A 14,366-nucleotide genomic window follows, 5' to 3' on the forward strand; every position below is an offset into this window, starting at 1 on the left:
TAATTCAAACCACTATTAACTGATACTCTGGCACCAGCAAATGTAACGACTTTTTGCTCTTCTTTGTCATATTAAATCAAATATATTGAGATTTTGAGGGTCAGATAAAAGAGCAATGAACAATAAAAAAAGATAAACAGAAGGGCGAAAAAAGACACTGTAGGATTCCTGTCTGAAGGTTGATTGAACCAACGCAAAATGCACAAAGAAGCAGCAAACAATTCAGGATGTAACTCGAGTGTTGCCCTGACATGAAATGGCAGCTTTTGAAAACCAACTATTTCATTAAAATATTCATAAAATGTGCAGGAACGTGGAGCAGATCCAGGGTCAAAAGGAACGGCCATCTACTTTGACCGGTTTGGGGGGAGGGGGTTCAGGAGAGAAGGGCAGAGACAAAGACAGATAATGGAGGAAGACAGATATACAGAAGGAAAGAGAGGGACAGAGATAAAGAGAAGAGACTGATGGACAGACAGACGTGAGCAGGTGGTGCTGAGGGGGGCAGCTTGAGCCTCTTCAGGTCTGCAGCCTCCTCCAGCAGCAGCATCAGTCAGGGATCTGGGAGGTGGGAAAGCACAAAGGCTCTGGAGAAGAAGACGAGTTAGAAACAAACATGAGTACAGGAGGACAGAGAGGAGGAGAGAAGCCCAGTGCATCATGGGAGATCCCTCAGCAGCCTAAGCTTATAGCAGCATAGCCAAGGGCCAGAATCTCTCAGGGAGCCAAAGCAGAGAAGCCAGTGCAGGAGAGACATGGTCTCTTCTACCAGTTCTGGTCCCTGGGTCACATGTATAGGAAGCTATCAGAGAGAGAAAAAAGACATTCGCATTAAAATATTCATATTAAGCAGGAAAAATCGGTATATTCAGTTAAAAAATGAATGAACTCTGTTGTCTTGCCTACTAAGAGGAGTCTGTGTTTGCGACAGAGCCTCCAGCAACTATTCCAGCAAGCTATATTAAATAAAGAAGCTTTTAGATTCGCAAGAAAAATCTCTTGGTGGAACTTCTGCCTCTGGTAATTAACCTGCGCATAAATGAACGCGCTGCCTCCAAATGATGGGCATTCAGGGAAGTGAAAAGAGAACTCACACACAGCATCACTAAAGGTTTCCAAGCATATTCAGGCAAACTAAAGGCACCTTTGTTTCTGTCAGAGCACTTTGTGGTTGATCAGAGCAGCCTTGGAGCTCTGAATAGCCACCAAGAGCTTCTTTCTTCAAGGTGCCACAACTCAAGCATTTACTTTCAAAGAGGAGCCGCTGAATCACTCCAGGCTTTTACCTTCAATCTTACATCAAACTGAAATGTTCTCATGCAATGAAGAAACGAAGATATTTAGCAGAGACGACGTGGAAGCAGTGCGGAATCAAGTACCTCCAAAAGTCAAGGACTCCTACTCAGGCTCATGAAGTGCATGTAGGCGTGTGTGTGTGTGTGTGTGTGTGTGTCACACACACACACACACAAAAGTCTGCCATCAGCTGGAAGGAGTGCAGTCACAATCGTCATCAGTGTGTCTCAGAACTTTTTTTATTTCCCATGCATAGTTTGGACAAGCGTGTAGTGGAAATGAAATAAATGAAAAATAAAGAAAAAAAAAGTTTTGACATTCATTGTGATTTTCTACATCCGAGGAATCTTTAAACAAAACATACAACAACAACAACAACAACAAAAACAAAATATGAGGAGGGTCGAAATCTTTTTTTTTTTTGTGAAAAAGTCCTTCATGTTAGAAAAAGAAAATAACATTTTGGATAGAGGGTGGGGGAAAGTGCTGTATAACATAAATACATTACAGAAAGGTCCCTAAACCTAAAACATTCAGCACATTTTTATACAACAGTGCAATAATGAAAAGGGGTGGCTGGGGGGGGGCAGGGTCTGACAGAAGATATTCCAGCACACGTTAGTTAGCATGACTGCTTCTCTCTGCTATTGAGAACGGAGACCCAACAGCACATTTGTAAACACTAGTAAGTCTGTAAAGGTTAAGTCATCCAGAGGGGTTGAATCAAGGGAAGAGAAAGAACTTCCAGAGTCTGTTCAGCTGCTCTTGATTTTACCCTTCTTTGGATGGTTTGTAATAAAATGTTCTTCCACTTTTATATTTGGGTTCCAGTTTTTTGGGGGGCATAAAACCATCAGGTACGTCAACAGGGTGTGGAGGTTAATGTAAAATGGGTGATTGGACAGGCGGCACGGTGGTGCAGTGGTCAGCACTGTGGCCTCACAGCAAGAAGGTTCCAGGTTCGAGTCCCGGCTCCAGCACAGGATCTTTCTGTGTGAGTCTCCATGTTCTCCCTGTTCCTGTGTGGGTTCTCTCTGGTACTCCAGCTTCCTCCCACAGTCCAAAGACATCAAGAGGGGACGAGGCTGATTGATACTCTAAATTGACCGTAGGTGTGACTGTGAGTGTGAATGGTTGTCTGTCTCTATGTGTTGGTCCTGTGATGGACTGGTGACCTGTCCAGGGTGAACCCCACCTCTCACCTGAAGGCTGATGGGATAGGCTCCACCCCCCCCTGCGACCCTTAACAGGATAAGCGGAAGAAAATGGATGGATGGATGTGAGATTGGACAACAGATGCCTCTTTTAAAAGGGGGCTCACAACTGTTGCTCTCGTGATAAATGTGTCTTACCCGGGAAATTCCAATTCTTTATAAAACTCTCAGAATATCTGAACACAAGATAACCCTGAAAGTAGGCAAAGTTCCCTCATCTCTAGTTTGATCGGCTGAAATCAATGGCATTATTCTTATTTGAAACTATGGATGAAACGGCGCTATGAAGTGACAAACCTACTGAGAAAGACAGCTAACTAATTTAAGCATCCCTGGGCTCATTCTTTCCTCGTTTCTTGGGACTCGGCCCTCTCAGCATCGCCTTCCTCCAGCAGCTGATACTTGCCCCGCGATCTAGATGGTAGAGCGTTTAGCAGCGCCAGACGCTTCTCTCAGGAGCCGTGGAAGCTTAAACCGAGCTCACACAAACTCAAATGAGCACTCTTGTAGTTTTATGCCAGTCGGATGTCTGACAGGCGATATAATAACAAGGCTTTTGACCTTGGGGGGATGCGGCGGCTCAGTGGTGGGGCTGCGTGGATCTGCTTTAATGCTGCCACTTCTGAGTATAAACAGTTACAGTAAGACGATGTTTCCAGAAAGATCCATTCAATGGGAGAACTGGTTTCACTTAGTAGGACAAAAACAACTACCATCATATTGGATACCACATCTTTAGTCAGGTGTTTTAGGATCTCATGGATGCTACTTTTATCACCCAAGTAAAATCGAGAAAACAAATAATATAAAAAAAAAAAAAAGTGGCAGAATGATGAAATCAACACCAGGATAAAATACTGGCAGCTTCAATTAAAAAAAAAAAACAATCTTGGCCCCCAAAAGCCTTACATTGTTTAGTATGGATCATTCTATTTCACAGGTCTAGCTAACACTGTATTGCAACAGCAACATAGAAACGTGGCATAAACTGCGTGCGTGCGTGCGCGAGTGAAAAGCAATCAAGTGAAAGGAGTAGCAGACTCACACACCCTACGGTTCACAATCAGTTGTTAATTCTTCTATGTGAGGTGCTATTCTAAGATATGACTATTCCTTCTTTGCCGGATGTTTAAAAAATACAAATAAATACATCTTTTAAGATGTGTTGTGGATACGTCAGCACTGCTGTGTTTTGTTTCTCCCTTAGTATTCACCTGAAGTGACAGTTTGCAACAAAGTATGTAAAGCCGTGTGTCCTTAAAGGTCACCTTATGCGTGCGTGAAGCCGGGAAATAAAGACAGACGTAGGAATGGTAGGTTTCGTTTTACCCTGAAGTTTGGAGGCAACACTGTTCTCACCTAAGGAATAAACGCAACAGCGTCAGGAGAAAACTCCTGAACTTTCTGATGTGAGAAGCTGTAATCGCATTGCTCAATTCTCAAGGTGCAAGAGGGGATAAAAATAAACACAGCACTGGTTTTCAGACCGCACCATCAAAAAAAGACGACGTAAAAAGAATACAAAATGTCTACATGATAAGATGATTCAGTGTGATCCCAGTGAGAAGATATTACATATCTACATGAGAAACACTTCAACACACCCAGAGCTGAACAGTTCCTTCCAACAGCATGAAAAATAAACAAGTAAAAAATACAAATACTCTCAGACAGTAGGTAGGTAGTTTTCTGTTGACATGAAATCAGTGAGGACTAAAAGATAAATATTTCACATTTTTTTTCTCCCTTGCATTTAAAGAGAAAATAAAAAATTTGTGTGTATGAAAGAAAAAAAATTGAAATATCCTTCAGTAATTAGTAACATTGTGATACCACATATTTCTCAGCTAAAAATGATTTAGCTTTTTTCTAGTAAGCAAAAAAGAGCCAGTGTTGAAACCAAAAGCATTATATAATTCTTTTTTTTGTTGTTTTTTTTTTAGACATCATAGACTATGCACAGATAATAAAAACATTACCAATGATCAAGTCTTTTTCCACACGAGAAATTATTCCTCCGTTTGGGTCGAGAACATCGAGAGCTCAGGAAAAGACTGGAGACTCATCATAATCAGCATCATCGTTACTGTACTGTCATCGGTCAGAAATGCCTCAAATAGTTAGAATCACGTCACTGCCTTTATCAACAAAACAGGTTGTTAGCATAGATACTTTAATGTCCCATACTGAAATGTATTGTGAGACTCAGGAGGGGTATAATTTGGGGTTAGTGTACGAAAACAGAGAGTGACCCAGGGGACGAAGGGACACCGCGTGTGCAGGTTGACAGTTCAGGTAGCATCCGTCTCAGCTCTTAGTGTACTACAAACTTTGACCCATAGGAGGAGGAATAACAGTTGTTAGTAACACCTGTGAATTCTGCTGTGGAGCAAATGGACATCAGGCCCTGCCAGATGAGTAACAGCCATTCATTGTCATTGTCATTCATGGTCAAGCCAGCTGAGTGCAACTTCAGCACCCATGTGACAGGACTGTTGGCAGAGGAGGAGGGGCATCTGAGCTGCTTGAAACTAAACGAGGAAAGGCCTCCACTGAAGAAGATAAAGGAGGGACTTAGAAAGAGGAACAGGATAATTAGTCAGCTCACTTGACATGTTCAGCACTGTGGGAAGAGCAGTAGTACTTCTTATGGGCAATGAATGTGGAGAGGCTGCTGAACTTGATGTTGCACAGCCGACAGAAGCGAGAGTTACCGTTCTGGACGGGGGAGATGACTGGGGTTTTGGGACCAGGGATGAGGGCAGGTGTGGGTGCAGTAATGGGATGGGAGGCCACAGTTGGTGAAGCCTTGTCTGGAAGGAGGGTTGGCCCCACTGTCTCTCTCAGGATCTCAGGCACAGGTGACAAAGTCAGACATGGAGCCCTTGAGGGAGAAACAGGGAGAGGCGAACTGGCTATGGGTGATCCACTCCCACCTGAAGGACTGCCGTTTACCAGAGGGGAGGAGGGGGAAGCTGTACTGCTCCTTGCCTGCCCGTTAATGCTGTCTCTGTGGACTCGAGAGACCAGTCTGGACTGGCCAGCTTGGGTAGTGGAGGTGGTTGCTGTGACTCCATCCCTGGGACTAAGGCTGGGGCTGCGGCTGACAATGCTGCCTGGCTGGGGGAGGGTTTCTTGGGGTGACTGAATGGTTACAACCAGGCCGTGCGCATTCTTGAAGTGTTCCATCAGGTCTCCTATAATGGGCCTGTTGGGGCAATATGGGCAGACCATCTGAGAGCAACCAGTACCAGTGCCTTTGGCTCCAGCTCCTGGGGTAGCTGCAAGAGTGGCGGTGGTATGGGGAGGAGATGTGGCATCCGAGGCAGGCAAGGCTAAGGTGTGGGGACTGGACGATGAGCCTTGAGCCTGGCTAACCCAGTCAGCAGGGAGAGCTTTAGCCTCCAAAGGGTGAAGGAGATCCTGGCGCTCCTGTTGAGATCTGCTTTTGGGAGAGGTAGAGGCAGATCTCTTGAGCCTGTGAAGCTGCTCCAAGGTGTGTGGTTGGAGGGTGGTGGCAGGACAATAATAAGTTTTATGAGCCAAGTAGTTTTCTATGCTGTTGAAGCTGATACTGCAGGCGGTACACTTGTGGTAGTCTGTGAGCGGCAGGGCAGGAAGAATACTGCTGTTACCGTGCTGTGGGACCTCTCGAAGACGGGGTCTCTTGCTCAGATCGATAGGGCCATCTCCTTCAGGGCTGGAGCTGCCTGTCCCACTGGGAGAAACCTCTTGCTTCACTGTCAGGCCGAGTACAGAGGGGGATGGAGCTGAGGCGGCGGCAGTGGCGGCAACAGCTGCAGCGGCGGCAGCTGCGGCATTAGCTAAGGCTTCGGTTCTGGCCATGTGGATCTCATACATTTTCTTCCTCTTGCGTGTGCGGATTGGCTGGGGAAGGAAGGCTGATGTTGTGGTTGCCTTGGCCATGTGTATGGCTCTCTGGTTGGATGGGTCATGGCGTGATGCGCAGTAGAAACGTTTGTGGACTGTGTAGTTGTCATGACGACTGAAACGGATGTTGCAGGCCTCACAGAAAGTTTTGTTGGGATCATCATCCAGGTCCTCAGCAGATCCACTAGCGGGGCTCTGGCTGCCTTCACTTGCTCTACCTGCTCCACCTCCCCCCCCTCCACTGGCACCTACACCTTCCCCCTCAGAAGAGGATGATATTCCTTCCCTTGCCACGGGAGTTTCTGTCTTCACTTCCACCATCTTCTGGGATTCTGCTGCTGCACAACCTGCAGCAGGGTCAGAGTCAGTTGGAGAGGCAGAGGCTGCTCTGCTCGCTGCTCCACCCTGAGGAGATGCCGATGAGCCATGTGCCCCACTGGAAGGCACCGTGGCTGGGGCTGTATCTGTTGTTGATCCTGGATCTGATGCATTTGCGCCTTCTGCTTGGTGCCTGCTGGAGCAGTACAGCCTCTTATGTGCATAGAAGTTGTTGATGTTGTTGAAAGTGATATCACACTCAAAGCAGGTGGCTCCTTTGTGAGGTGGAGTGGCTGTAGCTGTGGGGGCAGTTGGTCCAGAGGGATAAAAGGCAGCTGGGTTGTTCTGAGGAACAGTCTGGCCCTGCTTCAAACGACTATGAACCATCTCTGACATTTTAGCCAGGATCTCAGAGGCCTGAGGCAAAATGGCTGTCTCAGGGTTGAACATGTACTGAGGCAAGAACATTGTTCCTCCAGGGAAAACTGACCCAGCACCTCCTATATGAGTAGGGCTAGAACCAGGGGTGGGACTAGTTGGTTCTGCTTTCACGGTTGTGGTGGCGGGACTTTTTGGAGAGTTTGATGTCTGGCAGGAGAAGGCGGCAGTTTGACCCTCCTGTGTCGTTCTTTCTACCTCTTGATCCCCCTCCTCTCCATCTTCCTTAACTTCCATCTGGTGCTCTTCCATCTCGGAGTCTGAATGAGGCTCCTCTTTGATCTTCAGGTTGGCGGATGGTGCATCAGGAGGACTGCAGCCTCGTGGAGTAGCTGAGCTGCCATTAGCACCTGGGCTGGATGAGTCAGGTTTGGGGACACTGACAAGGGGTTCCCTTTCTGAGGGCGATGACTGGAGCTGGTCAACTGATGATGGGGTACTTTGGCGAGGGGTTGGGCTCCTTTCAGCCGGAACTCTGACTTCTAGGTGGGTTCGTACATGCTGCTGAAGCTGGGCAGGAGAATCAGAGTTGTGGCCGCAGACTTGACACTTCAGCACCACACCAGAGTCTCCAGGACTGAGAACTGATGGAGAGAGTCAAGGTTAATTAGCTGTATCAGTCATATACATAGGGATAGACGTTGATAAACTGCCCTGAATACTGACACATGGCCATCATGTCATAGTAGTAACAGCTAAGTCACAATGATCACATCCCTTACCAGTGGACAAGGGCAATTTAGGAAGGCCTGGCCCTGGGGAGTAGACCTCACTGCGAGATCCAGGCTGGCAAACCATGTGGCTGGTGACCAAATGGCTATAGAGGATGTCCCTTGTAGTGGAGACAAAACCACAGCCATGACACACCCCATTCAGTGTGTCAGTGTGGACCTTAAGGTGGCGTTCACAGTTTGCTTTAGTGGTGAAGGCTGAAAGACAGATGAGACAGACAAATGGACGCTCACCTGTGGAAGGACAGAAAAGAGAGACAATTTAGAACAACAAAATTCCAGGCTAATTCATCAGAGGTCCTAAATCAGCTGGTAAGCACAGGTATAGTGTTTATGTGTTTAGCCCACATAGAAATCTTCTCACCACTGTGTGTGCGCATGTGGATCTCCAAAGAGCTGGCACTGGGGCAGCTCTTGCTGCACTGAGGAAAGGGGCAGATGCGTTCATTGGGGTAGGACTCCTTGGGTTTGTCTTGTGGTGGGGATGAGGCTGCAGACGGCTGCTTCTGTCGGCTAGCACAGTAATACATGAGGTGGGCTTGAAGGTTCCTCTCACTCCGGTACCAGATCCCACAGTCCTTGCATGGAAAAATGTCCTCTGGAAAAAAAATAGATTTTAGGTTAATTAACTAAACATTAACTCAACTAATCCATTCAGGCACTTATCAATTAAACAGATTTGGGCAAAAACAATTAGTCATTGAAACAAAAAAAAGACCATGAGACTAATATTTTCATAAACCGGAATCACACTCACTCACTCTAAAACACACACACACACACACACATACACACACACGCACACACACACAGGTATCCAAGGAAACAGAAAACAAAGGTGATGGGAATGGAAAGTCATAATTATCATATATCTTATCACCTGCCTTTTATTTATCACCCACCAATTATGTTCCACAGCTTTATCAGATTTAAGAATGTGATTTCATCTTGGTTTATTAGGAATGGACACAAAATATGTGTTTGTGTATGGTAGGGCATCGAGGATGTCAGCAGAACAGCTCAAAAAAATGAAAGTTTACAGGCAGTAAGCGCAAGAGGAAGAGCGCAGCAGTGATAAGACCTGTATTGCCATCTTGTGGCCAAAGAGAATTTTACAACTTTGAGGAAGAAACAGTGGACGATGGTAGTGTACAGACATACACGTATAGGGTAACATGGCTCAGGAGGTAGAGTGGAGCCTGGAGTGTCCTGATGAGTAGGGGGACTGGAGTGTGTGTGAATAAGTCAACATTATAAAGATCTTTGAATGGCGTGAAAGTAGAAGAGTATAAATAGTCTGGTCAACTGGCCAACAAATGAAACCATTTTTAAGCCCTTGAAACAACACTCACTATTGACAACTGCAGTAGCCAAGATGGCGGCCATGCCTGCTTGCTGTGGGAGGAGTTGGATGTCTGAGTGCAGCGTCGCCGGGTACAGTGTCTCCTCCTTCAATGTGGGTTGTTTCTGGGTGACGAGGCTTAGTGGGGGGGAGTGCTGGGCTGGGGGGGAGGACGTGGCTGGAGGAAGCAACGGGATGGCCAGGAGCCTTTCACCAGCCACAAGCTCTCTGGTCACCTTACAGAACAGCTCGCCACCTGATAAAACACATGGATCACCTCTGTCACATGACTCTGATTACTCTAATACAGATTAGCCTCAGAAAAACCTTCCTTTTCAAATCAGTTTTACAAGTTCCAAATAATATTAGAGGCAGGTTACCTTGACTGTAGATGGAACAGTTGGCATCCGAGGGGTCAGAGGTCAAAGCAAGACTGCTAATCCAACAATCTGGATCTTCACACACCAGTGTTAGTCTAGAGTTCTGCACACAAAACCACACACACACACACACACACACGCACACACACACACACACGCACACACACACACACAGCAGAGGATCAGGATTAAAGTAGAACTGTCAAAAGTGTGCAACCCCAGCTAATGACGTTAGACATGAACTCACAATCCTGGTGGCCTGCCCAACATTGATGATGTATTCAACTGTACAGTATATTGTACTGGGATCATTGTGCAACAGGCATTGTTTTGAAAATGACACCAAGAAAAACAATTTCATGTTGTAGTTTCCTGGCTAAAGTGGAATTTCAATCTATAATTTCACTGGGCTGTGCTTAAGTATGTGAACCAGGAGATAACCCTGAAAAATGAAAGCTTTACTGGCCAACTATTTGGTATACATCATCACACAGTATTGTCCAGTACATATCCTGTGGTAAACACCCTGTTTTAAAAGACTGCCAGTAACCAGAGAATGATTACAACTCAAGACGGAAATGAGGAAATGAGGGAAGCAGGGCCTGAACAAAGCTGTACGAACAATAAATGAGAGGACAGAAGAAAGAAGAGTGGAAGAATAAAAGAGGGGGAGAGGCCCTGGGAGAGAGTGAGAAGAAAAAAAGGAAGATATGATCTATGGTGGATACACTGGACAAAGACTGGAGAGTTAACATCCATGTCTGTATGTGGAGGTATGAGAGTGAGGGGTGGCAGAAACTAAGATCACATAACACACACACACACACACACACATACATACACACACACACACACACACACACACACACAAACTTGTGGATCTCTGCCTGGGTCAAAGGAAGTTCTTGAGATTGTATCAATATGGGGGAATGTTGGATTTTTACATTACAGCAGAATCAATCCATGTATATTCACATTCCACTGACTTCCATTCATGTGGACATCTTAACCCAAACCATAATCTTAACCATAACTCTAACCTTAATGTACATCTTAACTCAAACTTTAACCAGGAAAGTACCCAGTGCTGCATTAGGACTGGTCTTTGCTCCCCATGAGGACTAGAAGTCCTGATAAGGATAACGACCAGAACAGGTCTTCGACAGTTAAAAAAAACTAACAGGTATATGCAGACAAACATGTAATACAGCCAAATGGCCACCAAGAGGCAGTATTTCCTCAGGACTGGACCTGATGATGTCCACTCAGTCCTTTAAATTTATTTTAGAATAAGGTTTTCTTAACGGTCTCATTTCCACAACAAACTGAAGTCTAAAAACAACAACAACAACAACAACAACAAAAACAAAACAAACAGGAAGTGCATGATCCATGGAACATGTTAAGAGTAGAATCTTTTCAAACCAAAATCTATTCACTACCCATTAACAAATAAGTTAGAATTAATCTCTTTCATTTGTTGCATTGTTGTAATTTTGTAGTCATTATCAAACCTGTATGTTATCAATAATGGAGTTAAATATCACAGATGACCTAAGAAACTTAAAACCAGACAGACCAGGTAATTTGATGTCCTTAAAAACCAAAACTGAATCTCCAATGTGTATCTGACCTCAGTTTTCATCTCTAACTTTTGCTATGTCTGTTTGTTTAAATTTACAATATTTTTTCCCTTCAATATCTTTAACACTGTCATATAGAGTATTTTTAAAATTTCTCAGGGAAACGTGCGTGATACATGAAAAGAAGAAGCTTTTTTCCCCAAACATCTGGACGAATCCAGAAACATTTGATGGTTTCAGTTGCACATTCACACTCAGTAGACAGTCCGTCTATTTCCCGTGTTCAGTTTGTTTAAGCTGCCCCCAAGCAGGTTTGATTTGAATATTCATTTCTGACCACACACCCCCTGAATGCACGTCTTTAACTATGTAAAACAAGTCTTTAAATACTTTGCGTTGAATCACTTTTTATGTGTTGGTATCCCAGCTTGCTATGACAATGCAACTTGGTTGTTAGAGGGGTGGAGGATGGACCAAGGAAGACCCCATCAAATTTGGGGGCACATCCAGCCATTTCCATTAACTTCTCAGGAAAATATTACGAGGACCTTGGTGGTGGTCTGCGCTGTCTGAGTGCACCAGAGTCCCATCTGTAATTAACTGCCAAAAGAACTTGTTTTTCCTCCACTAAAACACTCCACACCAGACTAGCAGAGCGCTCATTGAATTGACTCTCATTATTAAAATGTGGGTGGATTTGTTATTCCACCGAAACACAGTGAGACAAATGTAGATATACAGTTTAAGGTTTCATGTCCCCACTTGTTTTGATTCTCTTACCTAACAAATCTGAGACTCCTGAGATAATGTGATCAACACTCAGAACTCCATCATTGTCAAAGGTCATGAGTCTCTAGCCAGGATGTAGGAAGTTGTTGTTTCGTAGTGACACAAGGTGAAAATATTGAGGAGCAGCGAGCTGAGAGGAAACCCTTCGTGTTACGGTACTATAAGCTTTTCCTTCCAGCTTTATATGTTCAGATAAATAGATGGATGGGATTAACATAACACACAAACAAATTGGTGAACAATACTGCAATTTGACTCTTTACCTGAAGTGAAAACCCATATTTGCGCCTCTATTATGGCCCACGATCAGACAAAGATAGGAAATGAAGCTGCGACAGTGGAGGAAGATGGACATTTGTCTGTGGGACGGTTGGGGAAGACAGTGAGAAGAGAGAAGGAAGCCTCTCAGTCTGCTCCACGTTGAAGATTGAGGCAGAGCGTATTGTATTTCATGGGGAACTAGCGCTGATGTGTAGATACGGCTGCTTTTGTTTTAATTTGTAACCCAATGCTGGAGCCGTCTGAGCTGTAAGTACTGCTAATTTGTTTCAGTCTAATTCATCACGGCCACGGCTTTGGAATTCACCATGATAGGGCAATGGGGAGAGCTCAGTAGCGCGCTAGTGGAACACACACACACACACACACACACACACACACACACACACACACACACATTTAGGAAGCAAGAGAATACACTTACATAAGCTTGTTCTTCAAAGAACTAAATATTAAGTCATTACTTACGACTCATTGAGAGTGTGGTGTGATACTCTCTCTGCTTTTCTGAAACGGGAATTAATAACACTTTTATTAAAAGTCAATATTGTCCATGTTTCCCTGATGGAGCTTCATCTCTGACCACAGCTCGGCCTGCAAATTTCATTAATGCTCAGATTTTCAGTTGTACAGTCCTCTAGGACAGAACAAGCATGATCCAGTCAGTCTCTGGGAAGTTATTCCTCTACTATTAACTAGATAAATATAGATAGATGATTTATAGAGAGATGGCCCCTTTTTTTCTATCTGACCGGATCTTGATGAGGTCAAAAAGCTCCAGCAACACTTGTAGTGTATGGAACAACATTATTAGACTGACACATTTCAGCCTGTGGCCTTCATCAGGGTCGACAAGAAACCCCTCACAGACAGCATTTATACAGGCAGGTAGGGTCTGACCAGTTCCTCACCACGATGACACAGCGGTAGTTTTAGAGGATTGTTAACCCTTCATTTAATTTCTATGCTTAAAATTTTAGATTTGAAGATCAGTTTTTAATTCAAGACACCTCTTTAATCTCGTGTTTGGATTACATGGCCCAAGACAGGAAGCCCTCAGTACCAAAGGACTTGGTTTTTATTTAGAAAGCCTCCATCTGGACACACTGGGATTCAGGAAAGACTGAAGAAACTTAAGCCTCACACAAATACACACACACACACACACACACACGCAGCAAGAATATGTGGTTTAACTTAATGAAAACAGAAAGTCAAGGACTGAAGACACAGAGCTAATTGCACCAAACACCACTTACAATAACTCATTATCTACAGTGTCAACCCTACAACAAGGTAAACATGTTATTTTACACACTTTACAATCACACATATACACAAAAACACAGCTTCAGGACAAGATAATGAATAGCAGAGAGGCACAGGGCCAGATCACACTGCAAGTGTGCGTGTGTGTGCGTGTGTGTGTGTGTGTGTGTGTGTGTGTAATTAAACAGGCCAGTGGAGAATGCAGACGCCAGAGATGTGGGAGTGAGTTAAGGAGAACGGAGAGGACACCGGATGGTATCAAAGCCCTTTTCACTTCTCTTGGTCTGTCGCCCATCTCAATGACTCAACGGCCGGCACTCAGCCGAGGAACGTGTCTGGACACACAAATAGTCACACAACTTCTTGGAACAGCTAAATGGTGTTGCTAATCTATGTGGTATGAAAATTTGACAAATCAGAAGGGCAATACACACATTACAAAAAACAAACCTCAAGAACATTGTTCTTTGCAGTGTGTTTGCGTGTGTGTGTGTGTGTGCGTGTGCGTCCGTGCGTGTGTGTGTGTGTGTGTGTGTGTGAGCTGCTAGAAAACACCTGTCGAGGCCTCACAGACTAGTGTGAGTCGAGACGTTTCTTTTATATCAAGACCAGGTTTGGACTCTGCAGATACCTGATATCAAAGGAGATCACATGTTCAGGTATTGCCAAAAAACCTGAATGTATGATAAATACATTTTATATCTTCACACTATGGTGTAAGAGAAGTGCTGTTTGTTTGGTTTTTTAACTCCATGATTTTCTAGTTTCATGAGCATATTAAATGTTTCTGTGTAGCCTCTTACTGATGACACAGTTGAACTTAACACCATTTTAAA

At 44.5% G+C, this 14,366-nt stretch overlaps 1 protein-coding gene across 2 annotated transcripts in view; it reads right to left on the minus strand.

Moving 5' to 3' along the window:
• Positions 1–1,504: 1,504 nt before the first annotated feature.
• The window catches only part of zfpm1 (zinc finger protein, FOG family member 1), a 96,501-nt gene continuing 83,639 nt past the window's right edge, over positions 1,505–14,366 (minus strand). For both annotated transcript variants that reach the window (XM_086208615.1, XM_086208614.1), the window contains 5 exons: positions 9,611–9,713; positions 9,241–9,486; positions 8,253–8,486; positions 7,880–8,122; positions 1,505–7,741 (listed from right to left, as the gene is read on the minus strand). In XM_086208615.1, the coding sequence (XP_086064741.1) occupies positions 5,115–7,741; positions 7,880–8,122; positions 8,253–8,486; positions 9,241–9,486; positions 9,611–9,713 (3,453 nt within the window). In that variant the 3' untranslated portion in view covers positions 1,505–5,114. The remainder of the gene's footprint in view (positions 7,742–7,879; positions 8,123–8,252; positions 8,487–9,240; positions 9,487–9,610; positions 9,714–14,366) is intronic.

This window comes from Aulostomus chinensis, chromosome 7 (assembly GCF_037954235.1).
Source record: "Aulostomus chinensis isolate RoL2024-O1b breed Wild chromosome 7, RoL_Achi_v1.0, whole genome shotgun sequence".
In the NCBI taxonomy this organism is placed as follows: domain Eukaryota; kingdom Metazoa; phylum Chordata; class Actinopteri; order Syngnathiformes; family Aulostomidae; genus Aulostomus; species Aulostomus chinensis.